The following is a 17,092-nucleotide window of genomic DNA, read 5'->3' on the forward strand; positions in this document are numbered from 1 at the left end:
TGCTTATGCACTCAAATATTTGTAATATAAAATAATATATTACAATTTATAACTTTTTTATATCATTATTCATGTGCCAGAATATATTAAAATAATATAAAATAATTAAAATTGGAAAGAAAAGTAATGCATTTTTTGGAAGTCGAAACGAATCTATTGAATGGAAGGCAATTATTATAACCGTTGGACTACAAACGTTCTATTACTGTTATAATATAACCCATACATAGGTTAGCCAAGATTGGAAGTCGCACCCCTTCCCACACCAAACACATAATTCAACCATTAAGCCACATGCTTTCTAATGATATAATGCGCACCACAAATTTAAAAACACATGTATATCTCATGGAATAAATAATTAAAATAAATAAAACAACAACTTTAATCAATCAATTATATATTCAACGTGTCTCTAAATATTGGACCATGAGACCACTACACTAATAAGTCCCTTATCTCATGAGTTTTTCTTAGCCAATTGCATTTTTCTGGGTAGGTTTAAGTGGTTAATTAGGAGTCATTAGCCTAGAATTTGTTTAGTTAGGTTTCTAGCCTAGTTTTGCAAAAGTAGTCTAATTAGGTGTTTTCAATGCATCCTTTGGCATAATTATTAGGAGTACTAATAGTTAGGCCAGGTTTAATACATGAAATAGGTTCATGAATAGGTAATAGCATATTAGTATAGTCTTAACTTAGTTTGGAAAGCTTAGAAGTAGAATTGACCTAGTGTTAGTCTAGTTTTAAGAGATTTTGAATAGGTTTTGTTGTGCTTAACATCTACATTTGAGGTTTTAGAGTTCTATGAACATATGAAGATCAAGGAAGGTAGCAAATATCCAAAGAAAGCCATGGGAGAAAGCTGATCCAGCCAAATTGATAACAAGTGGTAGAGTTGACTTTTGTTGCAAAAGTTGACCAAAGTTTGATGAAAAGTTGACATTTTGATTTTCACATTCAAATGAGATGGCACCTTTTGGGAAAGCTTTGGGGAATTAAAATACACTTGTTTTGATCTTGAGATGGTTGAAAAGTGGTCCCTAGATGCATAACACTCTTAATTCTCATTTTTGCATGTTTAGTTCTTTTTAGTGTGTTGTAGGCATAACATATTTTGATTTGGTGTTTTCTTAGTTGTAGTATAGGTAGTGGTGCATGTTAAAGTTGTTGAAAGGGAGTTGAGTGAGGAATGTTGTTGCTGAGGTGAAAAATGAAGTGGAATCCGAACCATGCAAGGTTAACATGTGGAAGGCCATTAAATGAGTGGATTGGGAGCTTCTATGAGCAAGTTGGATTCATTTACCAATTGCAGTAGGTCATGTGGATGTTGAAACATCACCAAATACATGTAAATGACCTGATGGAAGTTGTGCTAGTTGCTGGAGAACCTGTCACCCAAGTTCCAAGTGGAAATGCAAAGTAGTTTAGGCATAAACGTGGTAGTTAAATTAGTTTTAGAAACTTGTAGAACCAGTACAGGTTCTGGTTTTCTGTTATGTGTGGCACCAAAGCACAATTGAAATACACATTTCATCCACTCTCTCTCCAAAAACTCTCCACCTCCACACATTCACCACTACCATAAAACCATATTATGTTTTTCGCTATACTATTCCTGCACATTTTTAGTTGTTTTTTGATGTTTCGTCGAGATGTACAATGAGGATTGTGTTCATTTCTACCGTTCAATTTGTTTGTAATACGTTATTGTTCTTTATATTGATGATTTTCTTTCATTTCCATCGATCATTTACCATGATTTTCTTTCTTTGGCTAAATTAAGTTTGTGATTCAAGAACGATAAAGCTTGAGTGATATTGATCTAAATCAACATTGAATATCATATGGAATCTTCTTGAATTTCAGAGATGCGTGGTCATCTAACTAGATATCAAATGTCTTTCAATCTATGATCAATCATACATAAACCAAGCTACTTGAATCATTTTACTCAATTCTGCAGTTTTGAATTTCTGTTCTAGTACACTTTGATTTTGAATTCTATGATTTTCTGTTGTTTGTGCTTATTTCATGTTTGCATCTTTGTCATGCCATTGTAAGTAAGGTTTCTGCATCATTTTTCCATAAAATTCATCGTTCATTGCATCCAATTTCATGCTCATTCATAAGTTAGTTAAAACCGTTAATTAAGGTTTATCAATTAGGATCTCGAGCTATACTCAACATTTTTAAGTGATTCGTGTTCCTATGTTCAATAGAGACCCTTCCTAGACATTCTTCATTATTACGTTTTTTATTCATGCCTTAGAATTTGAGTTAAAACGTTGCCATGTGTCTACGCAAGCGGTTGCTCTCGGGAGAACTTTTAGATTTTAGAATTTTGCATAATTGAGCTTTGATTCATTTTTAGTGGTTCATTTAGGTTTCATTTAGGTGTTAGAAGCATCATGCATAGTTATATTGAATTTAGGAGCATTGCATTACATATTCATACATATGCATAAATAGTTACTTCTAGCTTTTCATCAATCACCTTAGGTGTATCTTAGTTCACTTAGGCATTTCACCAAACATTTTGCATTTTCGCATTGTTTCAGTTTTGGTTTGAAAACATTTTATTAGATTTTCTCATTTCCATAAGATAAGTTAAATAAATCACTCATTTGCCTTGCCTATCTTTTGGATTTATCCTTGGTTGACCACTTTGCTATATTAAGTAGTATTGGTGAGGAAATCGAGTTTTACTAAATCTCTAGGCGACAAGAGGTTTATCATACACCAACAAGAGTTCTCCTTAAAACATCAACCACTTTATAATTTCATCTTAATACTCTAAGTTTTTTTCTTGGTCGTATAGATGCCATTTATGTTCTCCCACCATGACTTAGGGAGTCTTCTTTCTATCTCCCTTACTTTTGTTACACTTGTCCAATTTCGTCCGCTGATATTTGATTGTCAAATCTTGTGTTTCTGCCACATTGGGACAATGTGTAGTTTAAGTGTGAGGGCAATCCTAATTTGTGATGAAATTGTTTTGTTTTGTTTTAGATTTATGCTCATCTTTTGGGAAACCTTTGCATGCGTTTCTTTTAATTTTTAGGCACTTACTTCACTCTTGGAGGATATGGTTGTGCCCATTTTATGAGGATTGGAGATGGAACTAGAAGTGTAGGAGTTTGGGGTTGCCTTCATGCTTGATTTTGACTTACTCCTACTTGCCCCTCTATTTACTTTGGTTCTTAGCTACTTATCCATACATTCCACACCATGTCCTCAACCTCATTACAACTTTCAAAAGTCCTCATAATCCCTATATGCATGTATTTTGAGTTGTTGATTTTAGAAGCTTTCCTAGTCTGTTTGATGCTTATTTTTCATTGGTGCTTAGAGAGTAAATAGTAGCCTAGAAATTTGAGTGATACAATGCATGTTTTGTGAGGTTCTCTTGCATTCAATTCACATTTTGAGCTTACTTGAGTCACTTGTCATGTTTTGAATTTCTTGGATGATGTTCATAGATATCTTGCACCTTTGACTCTTTGTGCGTTCGATGTGTTCCATTTGTCCTTTTTATTTATGTCTGTTTATTACTCGTGCATGTCTCTCTTTGTTTTTTATTTCTGGTTGTCCTTGTTTTGCTTAATATTTTTCCCAAGAGTGCAAAAGGCTAAGTGTAGGGTTGTTTGATGGGTCATTATTTTCCCATATTTTCTTACATTTATGTACCCATCCTGATGAATGTTTAGTGCTTAATTGTCTACCGTTAATGCATTTTCATGTATTGGGCTTCATTGGCCTAATAGTTTAGATTTTTACTAATTTGGGTTTAATTGGTCTAATTTTCATTTGAAATTATTTTCAAGACTTTTTTATGAATCAATTTTAGGCTTGGACACTTCATCTTGGGCTAAGAAAGTTGTGCCACATCATCAATGCCACTTCAGCCTTTTTTCCATGTCAGCATTTAGGCCCAAAGTGGCAATTTTTTAATTTAGTTGCCCAAAATAGCATATTTGTATTTCTGAACATGTTTAATGATGTGACCACATTTGGGTTTAGGTTTTTAGGGTCCAGAACCCTTATTTTCGTTTTAAGAGAGCCATAACTACTAACTTTCATTTTTCCTACATTTAGAAGAGCACCCAGTTACGGATTTTTGTTCTAACTCATCTAATTCAAATTTTCAACTCTTCTGGTTCACATTTTCTTCTCCTTAATTCATAAAATGATGTATTACCTTTTGGTTATATTCTGTTGTAACTCCATCTCCATAGAGAGCTTTTTTGTTGATTCCCTGAAGAGAATGCATGAGCTTTGAGGTTTTTTGTTCAATAATCTTCTATTATGTTCTATTTTGGGTTGCTTTTCATCAATTAATCTCCTTAGGTAATTCAAAATCTGTGTATGATTAATATGTAATGGGTATTTTGATGGTTAAGTCATTTTGTATTCATGCTAAATGAATGTGGATTGCTTAATCTTTGTGTAATTGATGTGTGCATTGCTTCGATGTATAATGAAACTGTTGTTAATCTTCCTTTAATTGAGGATATTGGTCACTGGGAGACGACCTTGGGTTCACTTTCGGGTACTACATTTAAATTGTTTTATTTGTTAGAGTACAAACTCGATCACTAACTCACTCCAAAACCTAACTCACATACATCTAGCTCAAATCAATATTTCACACATCGGTAAGTTCACACACCACGAATCTAGAAACTACATAGAAGGTTCACACACCAGTTTAAGAAAATCAAAATGAAAAGAGATCAAATATAAACATAACTCATCTAAGAAAATCCAAAACGTAAAACCCTAAACCCATCATAAAACCCTAGATAAATTAGAGAAATAGATATTGCATTCACTTACTTTACCAATTAATATTTCGTGAAGGGTTTATGCTTCCTCCATATTAGGGTTTCACTTCTTGGTATGGTTCGTGAAGGAAGCTAATATGGTTCGTGGAGAGGTGGCCTCAAGCTGGTTCGTGATTAGTGGACCTACTTCTAGGTTGTACGGGCCATGTTTGTGAAGAAGCCTGGTCAAGTTCGTGAAGCGGCCTAATTAAATTCTGGTGGTTAGTGAAGGGCGAGGGCGACTCAGGAGTTTTGTGCCAATGTGTTTTGTAAAAATGCACAAAGTGAGGGAAGGAGTTTTGTGAAAGTGAAGTTTTGGAAGGGAGGCAAACGTGCCAAGACATGTTTGGGAGGTAAAGTTTCCTTATTTCAAAGAGATTGTCACCAATTTTGTGACTTGTTTTATGACCGAAAAATCAGTCACTAAATATGCCACTTAATTAGAAAAAAATCCAGTCACTAACTCAGTTACTAGTCACTGTCATTTTCAGTAACTAAAGTCAGTCACTATTGTTAGTTTTGAAATGGTGAGTTTAGCCAAGAAGAGGGGGTTGAATTGGCTTTATAAAACTTTTTCGAAAGCTTAAATCTCTTTTCAATTGAATCTAACGGACTGGAAAGTTTGGATGTAAATGCAGCAGACCAGTACACTTTCAGTTGATCAAAATATAAAACAACAGACTAAATTGTTCTTGATACTATGAAACAGTCGATTAAAAAGGCAATTCAATCGGCTGAAATACTGGAGAATTATGCAGAATGCAGAATTTGCGAATTCAAATCAAACAACAATCTTTTATATACAAGACATGTTCCAATCAGTATTTATAACAAGTATAAAGACTCAGATTACACAAGAACGCATTAAATCACACCAAAGATCAAATTGCTTGGTTTTCTTGAGTTTTTAAATTGTTTCAAAGAGAGTGAGATGAGGGAAAGAAGAATGCACAACTATTTTTATATTGGTTCACTCAATCACAGAGCTACATCCAGTTTTCCAAGACAACCTGAGCCTGGTTTCCACTATATTCAAAAGTTTTACAAATCAAACACCAAGATTACACTTTTGAACACAAAGCACACAAGATTTTTGACTCACAAAAATCTAGAACTACAACCTACAAGAATCACACTTGCAGACCTGAAATCACATCAGGCAAACCATCTAGAGGCACAAGAACGTCCAAACCTGATGGTGGTTGTCCCTAGCACACCATACATTTGTTCTTCAAGCTACTCACAAACCAAAATGCCTCCAAGATCAACCAAGATCTTCAAACACGAGTTGCAGCTGTGTATTGTAGAGAGAGAACGCTTCCCAGAGATAAATGACACGATTTCGATCAGAAAAACTCAGATTCACACCTCTGCTCGCGAAAACACAACTTATATAGTTTTGGTTTAAGTGAAATCATTCGATTGAATTTTCCGTACAGTCAACTGATTTCACCTGACTTAAATGAAATCAGTCGATTGAAAAATAATTCAACTGACTGAATGCATTCATACCAAAAACTATATACAATAAGCCTTTTAACCTGTTAAAACCTATTTTAACAGATTAAAAGAGATGCACTAGGGCACACAAGATATCTAACCTATGTCATATAGCCTACCAACATTGTATAACACTAAACCATTACATTTAACATGTTATTTTCAGATTTAACACACTAAAACTAAATCTTCAAGTGGATCTTCATCAATCTTCATCAATCTTCATCAAACTTTATCAAACACTTAAGATCTTCATGCACATAGCTTTATCAATTCTTTTCTTCAAGCTTGCTTGTGCCAACAACTATTTCCTATTTTTCTAGTAATGCCATTTAGTTCTCGATAGCAATAATATGCATCACCAAAAAAAGTTGTAGCAACCAATGGACCATCATATAGGGAAGTTGTGTTATTGATGGATGGAGTGAAAGAGAAACTAGAAGTCATAGGTGAAAGGTTGTGAGTTGATCAACAATGGAAAAATATTGAGCAAGAATGGTATGAAAATGATAAAATATTATACAACATGATGGAAGATACAAGTAACAAAAACTTTGTATAATTACTTGTAACTGTTAATACCACTTTCCCAGTCCATCAGAGATTTTTTGAAATTTCAGAATTTAGAACACTTTGTCATGACATACAACATATGCTTCTAAAGTTGGTTATTTTAGAAAAACAAATGTCTAATGATTTACGACAACTAATGAATGATTCAGTTAGGGAGGGCACTTTAGAAAATATGATGAAAATGATTAATTAGAATTACTCCTAAATGAAGCAAATGATGAATAACATGAATCATGGATCTGAAGGTTCACTTCTAAGGGTTCTAGAGTGAGAAAGGGATGGATTGATTCAAGAAAACAAAATAAGATGAAGAACCTAACATAAAACCGAATTGAATTAAGATAAATAAACTAGAAAATGTAAAGCAAAAAAGATGGAAATGGTTGAAAATAACACACCACTCATAGGGGGGAAAAGCCAAGCCAACCCTAGAGATGAGTGATGAAGCCGCCACTTGCAAGCAAGATAAGGAAAAGAAGAGCCTTCACTCCTTGGAGGAGAAGCCCTGACGAAAATGGTTGATACACAAGAGTGATTTTTACTTCAAAATGTTCAACCTTTTCACATGTCTAGGAGCACCCCTTATATAGAAGAGTTTAGGGGCCTCTAAGCAAATAAAAGATACCTAAGGATGTCTCTACAGAAACCTAACCCTAGCTTTAGAAACTAGGTCAATTCAGGTTACAAAAATGAGAGACAAATGAGTTAATTATGGTGGGTGCAAGGCTAATTTCGTTCTATCACTAAAGGATACTAAGAAAATGTCTCATATGTCTTCAAAAGTGGCCAAAGTGTGCTAAAAAAAGGAGACCAAAGGTACAAAGGTACATTTGCTTTATGCTTTCTACTTTATGCTTTTTTGCCTTTTCTCTCTCTTCCACCTATATGCTCTACACCATCTCCACTTCTCTACTAGGGTTGTGCCACATCATCCACCACAATTAACTTTACTTAAACCTACAAAACACATAAATAAGGATTACATGTTGGCTTAAGTCAAGTCAGCTCTAGTCAATAAGTCAAACCTAGTCCAAGGTCAACAAGTCAACTAAGGTTGATTCAACTAAGTCAACTTAGGGGATTTCAAACATAATGAAAACAATGAACATAGATGAAGGATTAGTGAACTTCCTTTCTAAACATGCTTAGTCTTCTTAAGCATGTGCCTCCATCCTTGGTTGGGGTCAATCCTTCATCAACGGATCACCCTAGAGAAACGAACCCATTTATTGAAAGGCCAAGGGGAAATAATAGAATGTAACAACTCAAGGGACATATGCCGCAAATTAGCAAGCTTTTGGCGAGTATAATTTTAGTTGCCAGAGATTGTCCAATGATGTGACATGGACCCTAATGGATTTTCTCGATCAACCACTTTCCATGTATCAACGACACATATCTTAGTAATGACGTAAAGAACCCTCAACAAAAAAGAAATCAATCATCGTCAACCACGTAGGATTTCTTTTGAACACCATCTTATCCTTTTCTTCGTCTGGGATGGTTCTTGTTGTGATAAATCGTACAAAGGGCCCAATCCAAGAATCTTAAGAGCTTGTTTTAAGACAAGTGATCTGTAAGCTAGAACTAGTGCTGGGAAAGCTTAACATTGCCTAGATCACAAATCAATTATTCCCCAATCTCTTAGTACTCATCAGTTTTGAATGGTGTTATGCTCTTTGGGGACAAATGTTAGTTCGAATGAATCAAATAGCGAAATTAGAGATTGAACCTGAGATAAGTATTACATCATCTGTGGATCTCGTGCTTGAAAACTTTTTTATACTTGCCCACTTACAAATTTTGAATCACTTTTTACTACCAATGGTAAATATGTCGGTAAAATTCGTTGATAATTTTTTTTTATCGGCAGATTTATCCGTCAGTAAAAGAAGCGGGAATTTTCCCGCCCAAATCTCACCTTATAAGAAGACGAGAAGAAGAAGAAAAGAAGAAAAAGAAGGAGAAGAAGAAGAAGAAGAAGAAGAGAAGAAGGAGAAGAAGAAGAAAAAGGAGAAAGAGAAGAAGGAGAAAGAGAAAGAGGAGAAAAGAAGAGGAAGAAGGAGAAGATGAAGGAGAAGAATGAGAAGAAGAAGAAGACGACGGCGGTGGTGGCATCAGCGATGGTGGCAGCGACGGCGAAGTCGACGGCGTCCACGAAAAAAAAACGAAAAATAAATTGAAAGAGGGAGGAGGAAGAAGATGAACAATGCAACAAATTTACCGACGGATTTTTTGGTAATTATCGACGGATTTTTCGGTCGGTAATTACCGACGGATTTTTTGGTCAGTAATTACCGACGAATTTTTCAATCGGTAATTACCGACAGATTTACCGATGGATTTTTCATCGATAATTACCGACTGATTTTTCTGTCGATAAAAACCTACGAAACATGATTTCTGTCAGTAAAATTTTACCGACAAGCATTTTACTGACGGATTTTTGATCGTCGATAATCCATCGGTAATGTTGATTTAGCGACGGGTTTTGACTATTACCGACGGTTTTTCTTAATGGTCATGTAGCGTATAGGATTTGTTTTAGGACTTGTATTAAAGGCCAAGTAGTATAGGATTTTTTATCAACCTTGCTTAAGTTGTAGAACAATATTTACGCCTAGCTTAAGCTAATCTTAGGTGATTAATTTTGTAACCCTAGCTTGGTGGAGAGACATGGAGGCCATACGACAAGTTGTTAGTGGAGAGCTTTCCCACAAAGGTAGTGGCCATGTGTCACTTCCCAAGTGGTGATGAAGGATCATCTTCGGGTTTAGGAGTGGAAAACGTGTCTTGGGCAAAAGGGGGTAAAAACCTTAGAACGAAATTCAACAAAGGGGAAGATGGGTGACATTTAATTCATGAGATAAGAAACAGAAGGAAGCCACACCACTTATAGAAAATTCTAAGATAAATGAGGAAGATTTGCCACTTTGAATCGAAGATTCAAAGATAAGGATCAATGGTTCAAAGGAGAACCTAGAGACTTGCGAGAAAAACTCAAATTTTCATGTACTCAAATTTGACTACAAATGTGTCCACAAAGGTTAATATACTATGGGCCTAAACACAAAATGCCCAACATGACTAATAGCTTAATAAAGTCCAAACACAAAATTACAAACTGAAAGGTTCTTATTCTATAAATCGAAGCTAATTTAAGATCCCTCTGATGGTCTTGGGCATGCTTCTATCAATTGCTCCAAAATCCCTATGACGGTCCTAGTCATGCCTCCATCATTGCCTTTGGGTTGGAGAAAATTCGACCTTGAATTTTAGCATTTTGTTACTTACAAACAAACACACAAACATAAATGCTCAAAGCACGCAAAATCAGAATAGTTTAAAGACAAAAATAAAATGCTATCTACGTTGAAATTGGAATCTTGGGAGAGGCATATCTCTTATTATTAAGGTTCTTAGAGATTGTCCTCCAGGGTCAAAGACCAACCTACAAAATACATCAAAGAGTTTCAACACAATTGTTCTATGAACAATGGAACAACAAAGAAGAACACTTACATAAATCACAGAAGAGAAAAAGAGTCTCTAAATAGGTTCGTTGCATGACACACAAACAAGGCTAGTATTAGAAATAAGTTCATGTGTTTCAAATCTTGTTTCTTCTTTTTCTATCATCTTTTCTTCACCCCATTGCTTATGCCATTGCTCCTTAATGTATAAAAAGAGACATATTAGTATGTTTCCCAATGAAAATGCATAATCATGATGATGTAAATGGGAACAACAGTTCAAAGTATTGTAATCCCCTTTTAAGGATTTCATCTCAACCATGTATGTAAGGGGTGTGAGGAGAGACTTATTCTCTAGTTTCTCTCTTTGTTCTTCTTTTTCATTCTCTTGTTTCTCTTTTCTCTCTTTTAGCTCTTTTTATCTTCTTTCTCTTAGCTCTTTCTTTTTTCGTTCTCTCTTTAATTCTTCCATTGGTCTTGCTTTTTCCAACATCTTCGGTCGTTGCAATAGCATTTGTGCTCTCTCTCTTGTCTTTCCTTTTCCTTTTCTCTTGGCACTCTTTCCTCATTATCTTTCTTTTCGTGCTCTCTTTGTGTTGTTTGCTCTCATCTCACTTTGTTTAGCACTTCGACCTTTTGCACAACAATCCTCTCCACCTCTTTCAAGTATATAACATAATCCTTGAGGTTTTCATGAGTCATGGAACTTGCATCCAAATTAGGACATTGATAAAATTCGTGTCCATAACCTTCACACTTGGTGCAAATAACACTTGTTTTGCTTCTTGGAAATAATTTTTTGTCATGTATGTACTCCCTTCCAAGATCGACAAGTTTGCTATTCAGCTTGATAATCCTGGACACAATGACATTGGTATCCTCTACGAAGGTCGAACTCTTATGGAACATTGTGGAGTGTTAAAAATTAGTATATCCTGTAGTGAGAGACAGAAAACAAGAGCTGATACAAAACATAGTAAGTGGTTAACACAACTAATGTATATAAAATTATCAAATGGATCTCACTACTCCTTACGTGTTTATACTTAATTCACTTATGTTTCACTATTAAAAGTGTATGCATTCTCAAAAGTGTATTCACTCGCTCTTATGTTGATGTTTAGCTCTTTAAAGAACCTCCCATCAACCCATCAAGAATTTATCATCAAAGTGAAAGATGTAACAAATTTAAGCTTAACTGAGAGGAGGTCAAGAAAAGGAAAACTCTATGACAAAACCGAGGATATTTGAAGATAAACTAAAAAGAACAAAAATCAAGAAATGATTAAACCAAAGAAAGTAAATATGTAAGAAAACTAAGACTACGATACCGAGAAAAACATTTTAAAAGAGATGAGTAATCGAAACTGTGTATTTAGAAGTTGGTTTGGGTCTCCATTTCTATAGTTTGCTCCGGAATATAAGTTTCATCCTTATTTAATTTGATAAAATAAAGTGATATTATTATTTTGTTTGGAAGACATTCACCAACTGTAAACTAACACCAAAGCTAACTCCTGACAAAAACAATTACTAACAGTTATGGCTTCTAGCTGCCACCCTTCACCTCTTAACTTCCTTTACCGATATGCCCACACTCACACTACACTAAGAATCATTCTCTATATATATTTCCATCATTTGCACCCTCCCTCCTCACAATCCCAGCAGAAAACTTCTCACTCAACAGCATACCCTAAACAATGCTGCACCATTTCAACATAAACATCTTGTTCACGTTTCTTTTGGCTGTGACCACAGCATGTTTCTACGTCCCTGAGTTAAAACATCGAGGTTGGATCATAATAGCATCATGCATGGCCATGGCAATGCTATACCACCTTTTAATGAAGCGACCCTGCAAAGTTTACTTGGTGGACTTTGCATGCTTCAAGCCAAGCGTTGCGTGCCTTTGCTCCAAGGAAACGTTGCTGGACAGAGCCAAGCGCGTGGGGTTTCTCTCCGACGAAAACTACAAGCTCGTCACCAAGATTCTCGACAGGTCTGGCTTGGGACCGTGGACCTATGTTCCAGAGGGGCTGTTGGAGATTCCGCCGAAGCTAACTTTGGACGAGGCAAGGAAGGAAACCGACACGGTGCTTTTCGGAGCTGTTGATGAGCTTTTGGAGAAAACTGGGATTGAAGCGAAGGACATAGGGATACTTGTGGTCAATTGTTGCTTGTTCAATCCCACACCGTCCCTGTCTGACTCCATTATTAATCGATACAAGCTTCGAGGGAACATTCTGGCCTATAATCTCAGTGGCATGGGGTGCAGCGCAGGGGTTCTTGCTGTTGACTTTGCCAAACAGCTCCTTCTGGTACTCGCTTATCATTCATGCTCATTAATTTTCATGTCTTGTGTTAGATATATGTTGCAGATTTTGTTCCATATTTTTAGTTTCATATCATGTTAAATGTAGATAATAATAATAATAATAATGATTCACATCAAACTAAAACTAGCATGAAATGAGAAACCATAACTAAAGACACTTTTAATATTTTTGAAGAGAGAAAATAACATATAGTAAAGATGACACGAAAAGAGACACACCAGTAAAAATACTAATTTAACTTGAATTTAACAGAAAAAAAAAATCTGATTTTGTACTAGTTCTCACAGGTACTCTATAATTATTAAATAAGATTCAAATCTACAATATTTCCATAATTTGAACAATATAAATATAAAAAGCGTGTTAAAAAATCTGTTATAAAGCATTTTATCATCATTTTTCATATATAAAGTATTGTATCAATATTATTATTCCAAAATAATATAATATATGAATAATTTAACAATACAAATGCTTATTTTTATATTATTTTATCATAAATTATATTAGGTAATCATCGATTTTAAGTTATATCTCCAACTTTTATCACATGGGTCTAAAAAATATTCATCAACAATGTGTAGATCCTCCAAAATTCTTTTTCAATATTTTTCCTCTTTCTGTTTCTTTTCAACTGTTATGTCATTAATTTGTTATGTCATTAATTACATCTCTTATCTCTGTTTCTCCATTAATGGGAGAAAATCACAACACGTTGCTGTGTTCTTTTGATTCCTCTGCAACGTATTGTTCTGTACTTGCACTGCATGTGCCCAAACATAAACCGATAGTTTATGCATTGAAAAGTGTATATTTTTTTTGAAATACTTTTGTAGCATTTGTTTTTCTCCAAAATGTTACATTGAAAGAGACATAAAAAAAAAAGGAGAGGAATAAATATCATATAAAAAAAGTTGAAAATATTTTTTTAACATCATTTATACTAGTTTAACAAAATATGTGTAAAAGTTTATTAAGTGTATCTCTCCCCTTGTAATTCATTTCATTGCATATAATTTTGGATCGTCAAAATATATTTTTTTTTTGAAAAGTTGAGAGTGTCAAATATAGTATGTCAGGTTTCATGTAACAGCTACGTAAGTCGGTTGGGTGGGGCCACGTTTTATTTCAGTGTAGGCGTATCGGATACAGTGTCATCAGCAGTGCACAATTTACTAAGAACCTGCTTATATTTATAGAAAAGACGTGGGAGACACGTATAAATGAATATTAAACTAATATATTAATTATTGTCATAAGAAATAAAAGGAAAGATAAATCTGAGGTAAGTAGAAAAAGAAAATATACTTTAATTTATTTTTTTTATTTATTTTTAATTTACTATTTTAATTATTATTAGATCGTCATATCACATCATTAAAAATAATTTAAATAAATAATCACAAATATTAAATTAAAAATAAATTATAAAAGATAGGTTAAAATATTATTTTTTTAGAAAAAATGTATACATACATAATAGTACTTCATTTTCATTTTTTTTTCTTCGATTAATTTTCATTTTCATTTTTTTTTCTTCGATTAATTTTTTTCCATATTTTTTCTGTTTTTAATTGTATATTTTTATAAGAAAAATAAACCTATTATTAATGAAATCAAACTCCTGTTAGAACTAAATGTCTCTAGGAGTTAGGAATAAAGATAAAATGAGATTTGTTTGTCGGGCAGAGATTGTTACCCACCCTATCTTGTACCAATAAAAGCTCATAATCCATTCATAGGCATTTAAACCTTGTACCCTGAAAATTTAATGCCCACATGAGCCCAATTTGATGATCATATGAATTTTAAGGCCGAAAGTCTTTTCCCACCAAACTTGCTAGAGCCTCAGACATTAATTGAAGTTTAGATATTTAGGAAAAATATTATTAAATATATATATATATATATATATATATATATATATTATTTATAAATAAAAAGGAAAAATATTACCTTTTCTTTTTCATACATTTTTATCATCATCTTAGTAATGATACGGTATTGTTTTGTAAATTAGTAACAAATCGTTGAGTCTCATATTTCAAAATACAAAAAAAAAAAAAATACATTATGGTAACGACAAAAGTTAGGTAAACTTAAAAATAATATTATATGTTTCTCTATAAACTATAACTAAAACAATGTAAAAGGAAAACCATACATGTCATTTTACTCCCATTATCTTGTTTCTTGGCTCCACCTAATATTAGGTCAGCAATCTCTTTTACCTGGATCGAAGAAGATTAGAATGTCTAAAAATAATTCAAATTTTAAAAATTAAATAATCAAACCAAAACTAAACAAAAAAAAAACTTAAAAGGTGAAACTATGCCGAAATTCATTCCCTCTAATTTATTTCACTATTTTTTTAATATGGATTTTTTTTATTTTCATGATGCCATACCTATTTTGTCCCCATTGTGATTAATTATTTTGGATTTTCACGTATAATTTCTCTAGGCGTCATTTGTGCTAGTTGTATAGTTTTTTGCTTTAAACACCTACATGGCTCGTGGGTGGGGCCACGTACTTGACGCCAAAAAGTGAATAAAAAAAGTTAGCTTTATTAGGAGTATTATGATGAGATTGAGTGGTCAGGATCAATAATGTGAGTAGTTGTACGATGAGATGAAGTGGCCCTTTTAAAGATGTAGAGCAATTTACTTTTGTGGATGAACCGTGTACCAGTGTAGACCCATCTTCAATGGAAAACTGGTAATATTTACTGGGTGTAAAGTGGGTCGCTGATATGAGACAGATCAAAAGTTAAAATAAACATTTTTATAGATATATCTACCAAAAGTAGATGAATAACTCAGAATTAATACGGTAACAGAGATGCACAGGATTAAAAAATTATATATTTATTTTTACTGATTTTGCCCTATTTTTTTTATTTGCAGGCACACCCGAACTCGTACGCGCTGGTTCTGAGCACGGAAAATGAGATATCGAGCATGTACTGGGGCAACAACCCGTCGATGCTACTGGTGAACTGTCTATTCCGCATGGGCGGATCCGCCGCGCTACTCTCCAGCCACCCGTCGGACCGGCGGCGCGCAAAGTACCAGCTCCTCCACACGCTCCGGACGCACGTGGGCGGCGACGACAACAGCTACAGGTGTGTGTTCCAGGAGGAGGACGAGGAGAACAAGGTGGGTGTGTCGCTGTCGAAAGAGCTGATGAACGTGGCACGCGACGCCCTGAAAGTCCACATCACCTCCCTGGGGCCTCTGGTTCTCCCACTGTCGGAAAAGATAAAGTTCTTATCAAACCTAATCGAGAGGAAGGTGCTGAAGACGAAGATCGAGTCGTACATGCCGAACTTCAAGCTTGCATTCGACCACTTCTGCATCCACACGGGAGGGAGAGCTGTGCTGGACCGCATGCAGAAGAGTTTGGAGCTGGAAGACTGGCACATGGAACCTTCTAGAATGACCCTTTACAGGTTCGGAAACACTTCTTCGAGTTCCGTGTGGTACGAGTTGGCGTATTGTGAGGGGAAGGGGAGGGTGAAGAAGGGTGATAGGGTGTGGCAGATGGCGTTTGGGTCGGGCTTCAAGTGCAACACCGCCGTCTGGCTTGCCTTGAACACCATCGACGCTTCCTCCTGCAGGAGCGCCTGGAGGGATGAGATTGCTAATTTTCCTGTCAAGATTGATCCTCTCCCCGTCAAGACTAACAAATAATGCATTATGCTTTCTTCTGCTTTCAAGCATTTCGATTTAGGGTTTCCTCATGCATGTGTGTTGTGTGGTTAAGGGAAGAACAAGAATTATGTATTTTGTTATTTCTCTACCTTCGTTTCATGGCCAACCACCTCTTGGCCTCTGCATCTTCTAATCATAAACTTTAATCCTATTAATATTATTATTATTTAGTAAAAATTTCAGGTTACATTTTGGTTTTAAAATCATTTTTTACTGATGAATAAATATAAAAATGGACAGTTGTATAAATGTGATTTAAACCGCCTACAAAATTATGGACTAAAAAATAAAACTGATTTTCTCGTTAGTAATTTTGACAAAAGCCTAATTTTCCTCCACCAATTTTCACCTTTCCTCTGAATTACCTTCTTCACTGTTGAATCTTTTCTCAGACCACCGGATCTCTCTGAAATCACCACTGCACGGCCCCACTTTCTTCTCCCTCTCAACAGCGCACCGCCCCTTTCTTCTTCAACCCCTCTCTCGCAGGAGTAGGTTTGGTACAGATGGAGTGGGTGAGAGCATACAATAATAGTAATTTGGAGGTGTGGCGAAGGGATGTGAGGCATATGTGAAGTGATTCAAGTGTGGGTGAGGAATGGGCACTATGGAAAGTTGTAAGTAAGAAAAAGGAGAAAAAAGAAAATAAATGAGAAAGAATATAGCTTGGC

The 17,092-nt window shown here is 34.9% G+C and overlaps 1 protein-coding gene across 1 annotated transcript; it reads left to right on the plus strand.

The window, feature by feature from the left end:
- Positions 1-12,034: 12,034 nt before the first annotated feature.
- On the plus strand, positions 12,035-16,608 carry LOC114181562 (3-ketoacyl-CoA synthase 20-like). Its single transcript, XM_028068041.1, has 2 exons — positions 12,035-12,690; positions 15,615-16,608. The coding sequence occupies exons 1-2, from the start codon at positions 12,073-12,075 to the stop codon at positions 16,398-16,400; spliced, it is 1,404 nt and encodes a 467-aa protein (XP_027923842.1). The 5' UTR covers positions 12,035-12,072; the 3' UTR covers positions 16,401-16,608.
- The last annotated feature ends 484 nt before the right edge of the window (positions 16,609-17,092 follow it).

This window comes from Vigna unguiculata, chromosome 4 (genome assembly GCF_004118075.2).
Source record: "Vigna unguiculata cultivar IT97K-499-35 chromosome 4, ASM411807v1, whole genome shotgun sequence".
NCBI classification, from domain to species: Eukaryota; Viridiplantae; Streptophyta; class Magnoliopsida; order Fabales; family Fabaceae; genus Vigna; species Vigna unguiculata.

What these genes read in the sequence shown, in the direction of transcription:
- LOC114181562 (XM_028068041.1), top strand. Translation starts at nt 12,073, where the DNA reads ATGCTGCACCATTTCAACATAAACATCTTGTTCACGTTTCTTTTGGCT. An exon ending in TTGCCAAACAGCTCCTTCTG is followed by an intron (nt 12,691 to 15,614) that starts GTACTCGCTTAT and finishes TTTTATTTGCAG; the next exon opens with GCACACCCGAACTCGTACGC.